We start from the raw sequence: 16,276 nt of genomic DNA on the forward strand, positions 1-16,276 counted from the left end.
TTTTCGTGAGCTCGTGCAAATTGTAGCGGAGATGAGTGGTACCCGGTGGGGTCTTCTGCTGTTGTAGCCCATCCGCCATAAGGTTGTGCGTGTTGTGGCTTCACAAATGCTTTGCTGCATACCTCGGTTGTAACGAGTGGTTATTTCAGTCAACGTTGCTCTTCTATCAGCTTGAATCAGTCGGCCCATTCTCCTCTGACCTCTAGCATCCACAAGGCATTTTCGCCCACAGGACTGCCGCATACTGGATGTTTTTCCCTTTTCACACCATTCTTTGTAAACCCTAGAAATGGTTGTGCGTGAAAATCCCAGTAACTGAGCAGATTGTGAAATACTCAGACCGGCCCGTCTGGCACCAACAACCATACCACGCTCAAAATTGCTTAAATCACCTTTCTTTCCCATTATGACATTCAGTTTGGAGTTCAGGAGATTGTCTTGACCAGGACCACCCCCCTAAATGCATTGAAGCAACTGCCATGTGATTGGTTGACTAGATAATTGCATTAATGAGAAATAGAACAGGTGTTCCTAATAATTCTTTAGGTGAGTGTATATTGAAGATGTGAAGTTGCAAGGAGGGACTGGTACTTACTATGTATTTGAATATTTTCTATTTGATCATGTGATTTGTACTGCTACGTTTCCGCCGCCTACTGCCATATTGGGATCCATTTTTATTGAGTAGTATTATTATCATGTATTGTGCATTTTTGTAATGTTTTACAGAGGTTATTTGAATAAAGATGTAATTTATTAGTGGTGTGGAGTTGTGGTGTCCAATAAAATGGTGCTTTAGCCCCACATTTTTCATTTTGACAAAGGTTAACAAGAGAAAATCACCCCACAATTTGTTGCCCATTTTCTCCTGAATACAGCAACACCCCATATGTGGACATAAACTGCTGTATGGGCAACATTGCCGGGCTCAGAAGAGGAGCACCATATGACTTTTAGGGGGCAGGTTTAGCTGGAATGGTTTTTACTATGTTGCATTTGAAGAGACCCTGAGGTACTCCTACTGTAAAAACCCACAAAAATTTACCCCATTTTGGAAACTACACCCCTCAGATTTTTTTCGAGGGGTATAGTGAGCACTTGAAACCAACAAGTGTTTCATGAAATTTTTTAAACACTTGGCTGTGAAGACGAAAAATTACATATTTTCCAATAACATGCTGCTTTAGCCCCAAATGTTGCATTTTCACAAGGAGTATCAGGAGAAAAAGCTCCACACAATTTTTTTACCCATTTTCTCTTAAATGCAGCAACACCAGATATGAGGCGCTGTTCCCCAAGTCATACTTTTTCTTAAAGGGGTTGTCCGGGTTCAGAGCTGAACCCGAACATACTCACAATTTCAAAGAGGCAGCCCCCTTATGTTCGCATCGGAGCATTTCATGCTCCAATACTCTCCTTTGCCCTGAATTGTGCAGGGCAAAGGCATTTTATGGAGTTCCAGTGACGAACCAGACGCTGCCGCCCAGCTCTAAAAGCCCTCTCATCAGAGCAGGTGAGGTCACCGGGAACACTGCTAGGTGGAAGCCTCCGCCCAGCAGTCTATATAAACCAGAAATCCTTTGCTTTGTGCGATCCAGCGCAGGGCAAGGACTTGCCTGGGTGAAAATGTGGGTATGTCCGGGTTCAGCTTTGAACCCGAACAAACCCCTTTAATACGCAAAATAGGCCTTCGGTGCAATGAGGGCATGATCATTGCTTTTGTTGCACCCAAGTTCCACTAGTTTCTGAGGCCAGCTTCTCCCTTGCTGCTTTGCCACTTCCTAGCCCTGTCAATTAAAGCAGAGAGGGAGAGGCTGGCCATAAAAATAAGTGGAATTTAGGTGAGACAAGAGCAATGGCAATGCCCTTATTGCACCAAGTGTGTAATTTTCATATTAAGGAAAAGTAACACTCAAGTCTCGGATAACCAAAAGAAAAAAACAGACCAAGTTGTAATTCCTATACCGTTCGCCTGATTTGGATGTAAATACCCTCAAATTAAAGCTGACAGTCTGCAGTTAAAGCACATCTTGTTCGTTTCATTTCAAAACCATTGTGGTGTATAGAGCCAAAAATGGTAGAATTGTGTCGATGTCCCAATATTTATGGACCTGACATATATATATATATATATATATATATATATATATATATATATATATTTTGCAATGCCCCAAGATTTGGCCATTTTTGATCTATGTAACTGGGTCCATTTCTGAGGTCTAGCATAAAAGGAGTTGGGATTTAGGGAAATTAACTGCTCTGTGTGCAAAATGGTCCGGGCAACTATTAAATATTTTAAAAAAAAGTCCGGTTCAAACTGTATACCTGGGGATTTGGGAAAAAATAATCTCAGGTGTTATCTGGGGTCATCAGGGGCAGCAGTCTGTCCTGGGACACCTCTTTGGGGTTTGTTCATAGTTGCTAGCAGATGACAAGAAGAATGATGGGTCACCACCAGTAGCGGACTCTGTACTGGAAGCGACAATAACATAGGCCTCTTCCACTATATACCTTCTTTGGGACATTTTTTGAGTCAAATACTAAAAATTGTGGTGTAGAAATTGAATGATGTCCCAAAAAACAAAATTTGGGACACACGAGGTAGGCTACTTTCACATCTGCGCTTTCCCTTTTGACAATTTAGTGCAACACAACACTATTATTGGTTTTGGTAGTGCTTTAATTTTAAATAATTTAGAATATAACAATTCATAAGTGTTTAGAGTTGACATTGTTACTTACAGCTTTGTGAATTGCACTATTAGTCTTCAAAGCTGTAAGAACTGATTCTATCAACATACACAATTAACTGATCACAGGTACAAACATGTATATACACATACATATCATAAAAAACTAATTTGAACACATTCAGACATGGGTGCAGAGTTGCAGAAACACAAGAAATGTAAATCAAAGCATCAGAGTTCCAGTTATAGGAAAGTGGTGGCAGAGAGAAAGGGGCAGACTTTGTAATAAAACATTTCTCAATGTGATGATTTGCAACATTGTAAATTTAACTTCAATCAAAATATGGAGCTAACCCTGAATGTTGTGACCCCAGAGTTACCATTAGAGCATCAGATGGTTGAGAAATGTCCACTAACAGGGCATCATGCTCGGTCCTACATTTGTTAAGTCGGTCCAATTCTCAAAGAATGTTACACACAACACAGTTTGGTTGTGCAAGTTCTGGGGATTCATGTCTGTAACACTTTAGAATACAAGTTTACTATCCGGTCACGCCTAATTCATAGCTAGATTACAGTAATGGCTGCTTAAGCCAACTGTCCAGAATTCTTGTTAACCAGTAGAGGACAAATAGTCCCTTTACCTGAATATCAGTATTTCTCAAAATCCTGCCACTTTCTTTTGATGAATAAAAATAAAAAGTGGATGAGATTCAGGTCAGTTGGTTCAAGAAAACTATGATGATAAAATCTTTACCAATAAACCTTCAGAAATGTCAGTGTTACCAATAAGACACCACCTGTCATCAGTTCAGACCATGACAGATTTCTAGAATTTTAAAAGGGTATGTGCACCTTTGCCCTCCTAGACAAAGAAATCTTTTTCTGTGTACCTAGTTCACATTGCACTATGCTATTAGAATTGTAAGACCTGATATCTCTGGCATGCTTGCTTGTGAAGCTGCAAATCCTGAGCACAGTGGGTGTTCCCTGTGCAGCATGCTTTCCGTTACACTCCCTTCTCTCAATGCTTTAGCCCCTTGGCCCGTTTCTTTTGCTCCTCCAAGTTACACACCTGGCTGTGCAAGTTGTGACTTACGTCAGAAATCTACTTAATAAGTGTGTGTTAAGAACCCTCCCCACAGATGCCTCTAAAGTACTCAAAAATACATTAGAAAAAAAGGTACAATACAGTACACGAGCAGCACAGACACAGGGTTTGTTTGCAGGCTGCAAATATTGAGCAGCAGCTAAACAAATCTGTTGACCATAAGTCTGCATATGCCAAATGGTGGATTTGAAATCAACACTATTTGCCAAATTTTTTAGTATTTTGAATGCACTGGAAGAAAGAAGACTGACTACAGCGGTGCACATATCCTTTACAGTAGTTACAACATATAGTGTGCAACCACTAACTTTTCTGTACTGTCCAATATGGATTGGGCATAAGTAAGCAGAAGATTGTCTCTCACATTTCTCATACTTACTGAAAGGCTTATTTGTCTGTACTTTGGAAAGATTGCTCGTGTAAAAATAAAATGCAATACACAAGGAAAGTGTATTTTGTCAATTACAGCATATATTTTAATTAAAGAAAAATACATGTCACCAAAGTGAAGCGTCCTCCACATCAACTGCAGTAAAATCTGACTTGTAACGCAGATGATGATGATGATGATGATGATGATGATGATGACGACTAGAATATACCGCCTAACTACTGAGGCTGGCTAATGTTGTTGGCAAGCCATCAGCCGAAGGATAAATAGGACATGAAGATGGAGACAGGAAGCTTGGCAGTACACAACCAGGATCTTCTTCATCTATAAGGCTAGCTGCCATGAGTGTATCACTATTATATCACTTGTGTGCCTGTATTATGGCAGTGTCTTGGCCTGACTGAAGATCTAACGACCTAAACTAACAGCACCTATTGTGCTGTCAATTTGTTTCTCTAGACCCACATTGTGTTGGGACACTCAGCCATAATAGGGGTGCACCTGGTGTGAAACCAAAACTAACCTTAGGCTACTTTAAAATCTGCAGCCTGCTGGAGTTCTCCAGATCCGGCATTGCTTGATACTACCGCCAGCCCAACCTCTGACTATAATGGGGTCCTGCAGAGATCTGCCCGCCACCCAGAAAATATGCAGGGAATTGGTTAGACAAAAAAACGCTGCATGCAACTTTTTTTTGTCTGGCTGATTCCCGGCATTCTATGCCGCAACAGCCTACTGGAGAGGACATGCGCAGGATTGAAGCTACCTTCAAATGTAGGGCCAATCATACCAAACATGCAAAGAAACCGCAAAAGCTGCAACATCCTAATAAACAGGCTGTCAAAATTAAATTATTCCATCCACCCTTGTTACTGTAGTCCCCAGCTTCAAAGTCTACACTGAAAAAATTTAAAGAAGCCAAATGCCAAACTGAAGAACATGTGGGTGTTTGTTAGGGAGAAACAACATTAGGGCACATTTACTAAATACTGACGTTTCATATATCAGTCTTAGGCCTCATGCACACGACTGTACTGTGTCCTTAAATGGCGTATCCGCAAAACCACGGATACCAGCCATGTGTGCTCCGCATTTTGCAGAACGGAATGTTCCACTCTATGATAGAAATAGATATTCTTGTCCACAAAACGGAAAAGAATAGGACATTAAATATTTTTTTTTTTTTTATTTGCGGGGCTGCGGAACGGAGGAACTGATGCAGACAGCACTCCGTGTGCTGGCCGCATCTTTTGCAGCCCTATTGAAGTGAAAGGGGTCTGCATCTAAGCCGTAAAAAATTTGGCTTGAATGCGGACCAAAACATGAGTCCCTAGTAAAAAAAAAAAAAAAAAAAAACTGCACCTGCGTAAGGCTGGGTTCACATCACATTTTTGGCTCACATTTAATAATGTACACAAAAACTGCAGACATTTAACAGAACATCCCTGCCTAAATGTATACCCTTTTTGTTTTTTGCTTAATTTTGCAGGATGGAAAAGCACTTTTGAATTTTCCCTCAATGTATATGCTAAACATAAGACAAAAAGGTGATGTGTACCCAGCCTAAGATGCAGTAAATTTATTAAGCGATGCACGCCTCTTAACATGGTTAAACCAAGTTTTGAAGTTATCCCTTATCCACAGAATAGGGAATAATTAACTGACTGGTGGGGATCCGAACGCAGGGGATGGGGTTCTTCCACCAATAGAGCGGCAGGTCGAGCATGCACCCTCCATCTCCGGCAATAGAGAATGAATGGCGTGGCAGGGCACATGCTCGACCTGCCGCTCTATCAGATCGGGAAAATAGGATCTCGGTTCTCAGGATCAGTGGGGTTACTAGTGATCAGTTTGTTATCCCTTATACTGTGGATAGGGGATAACTTAAAAACTTGCCATTAAAACCCTTTAATACATTTGTCACATCTTGTACTGTCTGTGCACCACAACCTGAAACCTATGACTGCTACGATCGTAAATTAATTTACACCAATTTTCTGGCATAAATTACTGTAAATGTGTTAAGTGTAAATATGCCAGCCTTAGTATAAAGTCCATTGGTGCAAAATGTGCCACATTTCTTAAGAGGCACAGGCCTCTTAATAAATTTGATGTATATGCACCAAAAATTCAAGTCCGTGCCAGCTAAAAGCTGGGGCAGATTTGAACTACAATTAATGCCATCTTCTAGTGTAAATTACAGGAAATCCAATTTTTTCTTGAAAAGTTGCAAACTGCAATGTATAGCACAATTATGTAGTGCGTCATAATATGCAACTTTTTATGCCACAAAAGTGGCATAAAACAATAAATTTGTCCCTGTGACTTTTGTACACCAGAAATGTTGCGTATGTGCCACATATTGTATTCTAACATTGGTATATCCTTTGGTGAAATGTTAGACGCTTGGAAGTAAAACATTGGGAAACCAATGTCTGTCCAATTATATTTAGGTACATCAAGACACAAGCTACAGCTATATGAAAACCTTTCAAAAATGTAATACGGGTTATTATAAAAAGACACAAATGAACATATCACAGACTGATTGTCAATCCTAGGGCCATAAAACATTGAGAATGAGAACATTACCCAGAATGCCCAAAGAAGCCTTAACATACGGTAAATACATAGGGGGAGATTTCTCATCCCCCAGTGCTAATTTTGTGGCATAAAAAAGTTGCAAACACAGTGTTTGCGACTTTTAAAACGCCACTTACAACAAATTTTGTCAATTTCTGAAAAGGTGGAGGGTCCGACATTATGTTAATTTGCGCCCGTTTTCAGACGCATTTGAAGACAGCTTCAAGCTGCTGCAAATTTATTCTCGTGCACGGCCTGTTGGATGATGCGTCTCATCATAGATTAGGCGCCTCATCCAGCAGCGCAGGAGATTTCAAAATCTCCCCCATAGTGACGCTTGCTTACAACCATTTCAAGTTTAATGAGACGAGACAAAAAAAAAAAAACACCTTTCTTGGGCCTCCTCCACACACAATAGAACACTTTTAAAAAAAAACATGAATTTCAAGCATTTTTTAAAATGTTTAAGTGGGAGAATTTATCATTTTAGTCGCTTTGGTGTCAGTATAAAGGGGTTTTCTGAGATTTCTATACTGATGACCAATCCTCAGGATAGGTCATCAGTATCTGTTCGGAGGGGATCCGACACACGGGACGCCCGCCGATCAGCTGTTTGAGAAAGCAATGCCATGGCCTTCTCTCTGCTTCTCCTAGGACTGACAACACGTTCATGTGACCCATAGAAAGCGAATGGGGCTGAGCGCGATACCAAGCACAGCCGCTGTACAATATACAGTGCTGTGCTTGGTAAGCCATAAGAAGGCTGCGGCGCTCACAGGAGTGCCGCTGCCTTCCCAAACCAGCTGATCAGATACTAATGACCTATCCAGAGAAACAGGTCATCAGTAAAAAAAAAAAAAAAAAAATAATAATAATAATAATCCGAAAATCCTGTCTATTCTATGAGCCAAATTTATGAAATAATAATGAATTTGGCGCAAATGCGATGTGGTTTAGCCATTGTGAGTGAAAGCAAGCCAGGGGGTTGCCTGACATGGAGATGCAAATTTATTTGCGATTTTTGTAATTGTTGTAGGAAAAAAAAGAAAATAAAAAAATCACCATACCCAAAGCCTGCTGCGTTAAAAATAAAATGAAATAAATAAAAAAATCCTGTAAAAAAACACCAATAACCATGCTGCAAAGCAAAGTGTGTGCATCCAGCCTCACAGCCTATGGACATCTTTGGGGGCATAATTTTAGTGACATGCGTGTATTTTTGGATGAAAAACATTTTTGTAATAAGGTATGATTAAAAAATGTTGCACTGTTAGGTTTCTGAAGCCTGTATATTTCACAGTACATATCAGGGTGCAGAATGTTGTACACAGTAAAATATTTTGGATGACGGCTCAGTCACCACAGAGAGGGGCAAGAGGAGCTAGTGAGTGAGCAGTCTGCGGTACTCCGATGGACTTCTCATGAATGACATTCTTCAGCCTATATACTGTGATACATAGAAGCTGCAAAAAAACAAACAGCACTCATTTTTAAATAAAGCCCTATTATAAAAGTGCTTTCAGACCAAAATAGATGCATTTAAGTAAAAAAAAAAAAAGTTCCCTGATGTCCACAGGCTTTAAATATGGCCAAGAAGGCAAGTCAGCCTGCCAACAGACAACATGTGCATATTGAAGTATGTAACAGTCTCACTTTTATTGATTTCACAGGTATTTTCCTTGAAGAGTAACTGCACTTCTACAGTGACATATCAGATGTTTATATCAGTGGGGTCTGAGACCTCAACTGATTGCTGAAGCAAACAGGCAGAGGCACTTGCCTTAGTGCTCTGCCCCTTTGGCTGTGATCGGCTAACCTCAACGTCTTCTATGAGACCATCTTCAGCTAACAAGAAGAGCCGGTTACACCTCAGCAGACAAAACACGTCTGAGTACTTCTGCCCTTTTGTTTCAGCGATCAGTTGGGTCTCAGCATCTGGACTCCCACTGAGCAAAACTTCAGATCTCTATGACATGTCCAAAGTTTTATGAAAGTGCAGTTACTCTTCAAGTAAGTTCTTAGATCAGACACGTACTAACCAATCTATTTGTAAAACCGTGTCACCACATACAGAACATTATATACATGAAAAAGTCATACTGGTCCTAAATATAAAAAAAAAAGTGTATTTTTGTCACAAAATCTTCATACCTGATATTTTAGGCACAAAGCCCAGGTTATGACACAGTGAAGAAGTAAATATTCCCTTACTTACAATGAATAAAGTCTATGTAGCTATGGTGTAAGGAGTTTAAAGAGGACTTGGGCCAACCAGATCTGCAATGTAGAAACAAGGGTGGAAGGTAAAAAGAGCAACCATGCTTGGACATTATACTTCATCTAGCTTCCTCTTACTCCTATATCCTTCATAATACAGTATATTCCCCAGGTCTAAGACTTACCTGACAAAGGGTCACCACTTTTTTGCTTCCTGTGGTCACAACAGTCTGCAATATTGTATGGCTAACTATCATGAAAGAAGCTATGCTTTATTTAAAAAGATGTAGTGATGTAACTTCTTGTTCCAAAATGATGGACAAGGACACGGGATATTACCACACAAGTCTAAACAGGTCTGTAACAAATCCCCCTTTCCAAACTGAAACACGGCTGGGGGTTTTCAGGCACAGATGGCTTAGAACCGGTGTCTCCTCCTCTCTATACATTGACATGCCTCTTCATGGGACAAGAAAAGGACATTCATTTCTGTTATAAAAGTACGCAAGAATTCTTGTCCTTTTCCTTTTCTTTCGGCTCTTTCCTCTTTTTCTCACTGCTCCCCGGCGGTCGTCCGCTGGAGGGACTGGCAGCTGCCTGAGGTGGCTGTCCCGGCTGTAATTAAAGAAAAACACATTCCGAGTATTAGATATATTACACGGATGTAAATATAGATCAGCTAGCAGGGAAATGTATAACGTATTAATTCTTCATATAAAGTCTTCAGTCTGGAGAGCAAACAGGTCTTCAAAACTGAAGACATGAAAAGTTTCTAAATTTAATGGGGTTGTCCAGTATTAAGAAAATCTTCCTTTCCTTTCTCCCAAAACAGTGTCACAACTCAGTGCTTGTGTCGGGTATTGCAGCTCAGCTCCCGTTTTTGGGAGAAAGCAGCATTTTTTCTAATCTTGTACAACCTCTTGAAAGTTTCATGTCTACGAATTAAGGTAAAAAATTGAACCAACTTTTTGATGGTGTTAGTGGTTGATGAAAAAATTGTTTGTAAATTACTGAGGACTTTATCAATTCTGACCAAATTAAATTGCCTAAATGCAGAGCCAACCCTTCAGGTAACCTGCACCTTGCTTTTTGTTGGCTACGAACACCCATCATTGTCACACTCACCAATTTTAAAAGACAAAATGGCATCCTGTACAGCAGACATGTTTAACATTTTGACCCATCAGTTCAGAATGCCGGTTGCCATTCTTCAGCAATCCAGTATTTTTGTGCACAGATTAGTCTATTGGTTTGGCCTTTCATGAAGACCTTTGGTGCCAATACTGCTCTATTTCGGGGACTTTGTAGCTTTACAAATGTACTTTTTTTAAATTTACAATGGGCCCTTAGTTTCCATGCTCAACCACTGGTTTACTATTTCCCAGTTTCATGGAGCTTCTGCAATAGATTGGACAGCTCATCTGCTATGGGTCACAAAAGGTCTGCTTCAGAGACTACATTGGTGCAGGATGATCATCTTCTGCCTTGTCATCAAGTTTTTACCACATAGGAAAATAAAAGCTTTTCTATTTTTTTGAAAATTTATAGAAATGAACAAAAGGATACCCAAGACTTCAGCACAAACACCCACTGTTTTCACCACTATTTTTGGGTCATTATACTCATCGCTGCACCTTTGTCATCAGAGAAGACTATTGATCTATTGCCCCAAATGACTTTTCCTATTGAATGTTGGATTGGCTTGCGTGCTACATTACCGGCTGAGGAGCAGAGGCTGCTGCCTGCTCTTGTTCCTGGTAATACTGTGAGGCTCTCCTGTCCTCTTCTTCCTGAAGTTTTTTAGCCAATTCAAGATCGCTGATGCCTTCTGGTATCTGTTCCCAGTCAATGTCTTGGTTCTGCTGCTCTTGCTGTAGTGATAATGCCATCAGATAGTCCTAGGAAAGACACAGCTCATCAACACAAGAGAAAAGCCTGGGACAGAAATACACATTGGGAAATATAACTCCAACTGTGACTGGTAATTGGGCTGCCATTGTAAAAAAAACAGGGCGGTATACTTTTTTTAAACTGGATGTCTCTGAATGGAATAGCTCAGCAGTCCGTCCTATTAAAAAAATAAAAAGGTATGACGATGCATTCCAGCCCTTCATTACTCGCCATTTACACACGGTCACTACCGGTAACACCTGACTGAATCTATGTCATTTATACTCCGTAACGAACACTTACTGTCGCTCTACCGATCACCATCAATCTTGTACAAATTACAAATGACAGTTGTGCAGACAACATATTTGTAGACACAATGGGGAAGACTTACTATTAAAAGTGAGCTTTTTGGTGCAATCTGTGCCCAAAGATTGGTGTACATGCTTTGCGCTGCATTTATGAAGTGTTTTAGACATCCACTCAATGAGAAAAGGAGGTATGGTTTAAATGCATCTGTGTGCTGAAAAAATGTGCCAAAATACTGACCAACTTAGAGGTGGCATGACCTTAGATTAGACCGTTCAAAGATAGAGCAGACTTCTTATCCAGCGTCAGTCACTGTGATAAATCTGGCACAATTTAAGTCTCCTGCTTCAGAAAAATTCTGATATTAGACAGAAGTTATCTAGAGGGGTCTCAAAAAGAAATCTCCCCTTTGGGGCAGCACGGTGGCTTGGTGGTTAGCTTTGGTACCATGCAGAGATGGGGTCCTAGGTTCAACCAAGGAAAACATCTGCATGAAGTTTGTGTAGGTTTCCGCCCATGCTCCAAAAACATACTGATAGGGACCTTAGGTTAGGAGCCCCATTGGGAACAGCGTGATGATAATGTCTGTAGTGCTGCGCAATATAGCAGGGCTATATAAGTGAGTAAAATAATTTAAAGAAAAAATAGGCTCCTGTGCTCCATTTGTTCTGTAACAAATGCTGATCCTCGGTGCACTAGTTGCAGTCTTTTCCAAATACCCGCCTTCAATGTCACTGTATTCAGGTGGAATGCATTGCGGGCAACTTTCTTTGCATTATGTCATTTAGATTTATTCTGACATTCTTGACATTTCCCAGTTTTTAAACTAGAATATGGGCACAGTCAGCTATTCAGGATACATATGTGAAACTGAAATGGGTCTACAGTGTTTGGTGGACACACACGGGCATAGATTATCAGGGGCATGTGGACAGGTTTTCTGTGTAAACTAGGCCAAAAAATAGGTGGAATAACCTAGACTGTCTAAAGATGCACCAGATTTCTGACCCAGTATCAGTCACTATGAGAGACAGACTGTCTGGATAATGGCCAAAACTAAGTCTACACTGTATATACATTAGGCAGGATTTTATCACACCTACTGACCTGAATGTCTCACTATATAATAAAAGACATTGCTTCTCAGACTCTAGATGTATACTTTACAGTAACTGTAAGCTATTGTGGAAACTACTGTACATTTTGGGGAAAAAATAAATAGGATCCAGGATGGTGAGTTCTTGCATTTTTGGATAATGCATCAGTATGTTGACTTGATTTCAGCTAGAATAAGGCAGTGGGCATCATTTCATGTGTGTCTACTGAAGAAACAATGACTCTTCCACACAAGGTCCACCCTTCCTTTATTTCTTGATATAATATAAATTCTTACATACAAATAGACCATGTATATAGCGATACACTAAATAATATATGTATTGTGCAGCCATACCAAGACGCATCACTTAAAAACTTCTATAAAATTCTATAAGATCTGCATACATACAAGGCCGTCCATAACCTGTCCCCTCCCTACATCTCTGAGCTACTTTCCCGATACATCCCCACAAGCACTCTCCGATCCTCACAAGACCTCCTTCTCTCCTCTTATCGCCTCTTCCCACAATCGCCTCCAAGATTTCTCCCGTCCATCCCCCACACTCTGGAACACGCTACCCCAACATATCAGACTCTCACCTACAGTGGAATCCTTCAAAAGAAACCTGAAAACCCACCTCTTCAGACAAGCCTACAACCAGTGACCCTGCTGCCTCTATACTGCCATGACCAACTTCACCCTCACCTACTCTGTCCTTCTCCCATACCATGTAGATTGTAAGCCCTCACGGGCAGGGACCTCTCTCCTTCTGTACCAGTTTGTAACCCGTCTTGTTTATGATTAGTGCAATTGTCTGTATTATGTATGTATACCCCTTATCATATGTACAGCGCTATGGAATGAATGGCGCTTTAATAATAAATAATAATAATAATAATAATAATAATAGTCTGAATCTATTTGGGGGAAAAACACTTTGTAAAAACTGGAGGTCAGGAAATAAACACATTCACACATCTACGGCTCAATAATAAGTTCTTCAAACCATTTTCAGGAGGTAGTAGGGTGTTTGGGTGTTTCTTGGGATAATATAGGAAGCAATCATGTGAAGAACCATATAATGGAGCTAGGTAACTGTTGCCTTGCATGTTGGAACAGCTATTAGGAGTAGTGACAACGTGGGGTAGGCCATGGGACTCAAAGCAAGGAAAGTCTAGCAACAACTATGCCCTGGAGAAATTCCTTGCACGGCTTTACATGAAAGGCCGTTGTCAGGATGAAAAGATAAAAAATAATATGAGCACAGAGTTCATATGGGACCTGAAATACACAGAGTCCACTAGAGGGGGACCACCTATATCAGGGGTGAGCAACCTGTTCTGAGAGGAGCAGAGCAGAGCAAGTATGCATGTAGGGCCTAGATAATGTCCATATACCGTAATAAGGTGTAAGGACAGGGGTTTTCAGGAGAAAAGGGTGAAGCTCTGGATCACACTAATATCCAAAGAGGAACTAGCAATTGAACCCGTCAATGACAGGCTTCACATTTTTATTTTTACAGCCAAGCATAGAAATGTATTAAAGTGACCCTCTGGGGAATGAACAGAACACCTATCTGGTGCCCTCCTTTTCATCTCTTTAGTTGCAGATCTGCAAATTCTCAGCTACTCTTCTGTCATCCAAGATGGCCACACTACTTTTCTGATGCATAACACTTCCCACTTGTCCAATCCTGCACTTGGATTGGCCAACACTGCTGACATGAACGGTTCTAGCTAATCCCAAGTGTCTTGGGCCATAAAAATGCACAGTAGGCATCAGGCAGTCTGAGAAGTGCTGCAGCCATCTTGTATGACAGAAGAGCAGCCTGAGAACTGGCGAATCTGCAGCTACAAAGATGAAAAGCAGGGCACCAGGTAAGAGTTCTGTTCGTTCCATAATTGCGGTAAATCTGAGCACAGAGCAGTTGCAATTGATGTGTCTATCTCAGGTGCAGTAGAATCTTAGGGAAAAATATATGTATTGACATAAGAAATGCAAAAAAGAACGATCCATACATTTTTTAATAAAAAAATGCATTTCCCACATGAGACCAGTTTGTCCAACAGAATGTTCTGCCGGTCATTACAGGCAGTTATATGGAAGCAATAACATTACAGCGAAATCCCAACGCTTCTGCTGCAAGGAAATACTCATCCAGGCTGTCATCAGTTCAGCGCATTAGCGATGCTAACTGCTATACTTTACTAAACTCTGGAGTCTCAGCGGCAGGCAGCAAACATGAAAACAACAAATAATTATAGGGTGCCATAGTCATCAGCAGTTGTCACCGAGCTGATAAATAATGTATTGGAGTATCAGAAGCGCTGATGTGACAACAGTGCTCAATCACCGCTCACATCAGTAGGATTCCTGCGCTAATGGCAAAAATCAAATAGAATTTTCCACATCGTTCTTGGAATGAAAAAAAGGTAATAAAGAGCTCTGCTGTGAATCTGTTAAAACTCTTTGATTAAACGGGAGGCCTTGCCAGATACTAAATTCCCACAGAGGGCATTATTGCCCATGCTTCATCACATTCACACTTACACTTATTACATATTTACCAGTGGAGCTTCAGAGGACCAGTCACCTCTCCCGGCATCCGTTTTAGTAAATACTTGTATGCTCCGTGAAAAAAATGATGCTGGAACATATATTTTTAGTACTGTGCACTGTAGCATTCCTCTTTTATTCCTCCCAGATATGTATGACTAAATTGGTAACTGGGCATTACCATTCCTCTTGTCAAAGGGCTGTTTCCTTAAAGGCTATGTACACCTTTGGGGGCAATTTGCATTGTACTTATTTTGTGCTAAAAATACATTTTTAAAATTGGCCTTTATTAAAATTATGGCATCCTTTTTTCTGTACAGAGCCGACGTGCTCTATTAGCACCCTTTGCATTTTCTGTCAGAGCAGGAGCTGATGGACTTATCTCGGCTCTCTGACCTCCTAAACACTCATTATAGCTCAGTTCTTATCTTACTGATAAGAATGTGGCTTAAATAAGTGTTTATGACCTCTTAGTAGTTTAGAGATGAGGTTTATTAGATGACTGTATTAGATGACTGGCACAAAGTGAAAGTACCAGTCACACAGCTAGAAAGAATTAGTCTTACCGGTAATGATGTTTCCAGGAGTCCGACATGACAGCACTACATGGAGGATGTTCCCCCGCCCACTATTGGGACAGGAAACAGAGAGAGGTTAAAAGCTCCCCCCCCCCCCCACCCACTTCCACCAGTGTTTTATAGATTATCACACAATAATGGGTATCGTAATACAAAAGAAAAAATACTTCAAATATTAGGGAGGGAACTACCAGTGCTGTCATGTCGGACTCCTGGAAACATCATTACCGGTAAGACTAATTCTTACTTTCCAGGACGTCCTCCATGACAGCACTACATGGAGTTGAAATACCAAATTAATCTAATAACTAGGGAGGGACCGCAGCCTGAAGAACTTTACTTCCGAACGTCTGGTCGTCATTCCCTGACATATTTAATCTGTAATGTTTACAAAAGATACGGGAATTTGCCCAGGTGGCTGCCTTACATATCTGGTCAATAGAAGCGTTTGCGTGTTCGGCCCATGAAGCCGAGACTGCTCTAGTTGAATGAGCCCTAATATCTTGAGGACAGGGGAGTCCTTGGACCTGATAGGCCTCTTTAATCACTGTTTTAATCCAGCTGGCTAATGTAGTCTTAGAAGCTTTTTTGCCTTTATTGCGGCCTGAGAACTGAATAAACAGATTAGGATCTAATCTGAAAGTACTAGTAACGTCTAGGTAGGTAAGGCGAGAACGTCTAACGTCTAGAAGATGGAACCACTTCTCCTTTTCGGATCTGTGTAGAAGGTTGGTAGTACTATTTCCTGATTAAGGTGAAAGGAAGAAACCACTTTAGGTATAAAAGATGGGTCTAGTCTTAGTATGACTATCTTCACAGATTGTAAGAGATTGGATTTCCCCTTGTCTA

General features: G+C 40.7%; 1 protein-coding gene across 2 annotated transcripts in view; it reads right to left on the bottom strand.

Moving 5' to 3' along the window:
* Positions 1–8,888: 8,888 nt before the first annotated feature.
* Positions 8,889–16,276, bottom strand: part of MINDY2 (MINDY lysine 48 deubiquitinase 2) — a 105,014-nt gene continuing 97,626 nt past the window's right edge. For both annotated transcript variants that reach the window (XM_040413881.1, XM_040413882.1), the window contains exons 8-9: positions 10,714–10,893; positions 8,889–9,610 (exon numbers count right to left, since the gene is read on the bottom strand). In XM_040413881.1, coding sequence (XP_040269815.1) covers positions 9,488–9,610; positions 10,714–10,893 — 303 coding nt within the window. In that variant the 3' untranslated portion in view covers positions 8,889–9,487. The remainder of the gene's footprint in view (positions 9,611–10,713; positions 10,894–16,276) is intronic.

The sequence above is a fragment of the Bufo bufo genome, chromosome 1 (assembly GCF_905171765.1).
Source record: "Bufo bufo chromosome 1, aBufBuf1.1, whole genome shotgun sequence".
NCBI classification, from domain to species: Eukaryota; Metazoa; Chordata; class Amphibia; order Anura; family Bufonidae; genus Bufo; species Bufo bufo.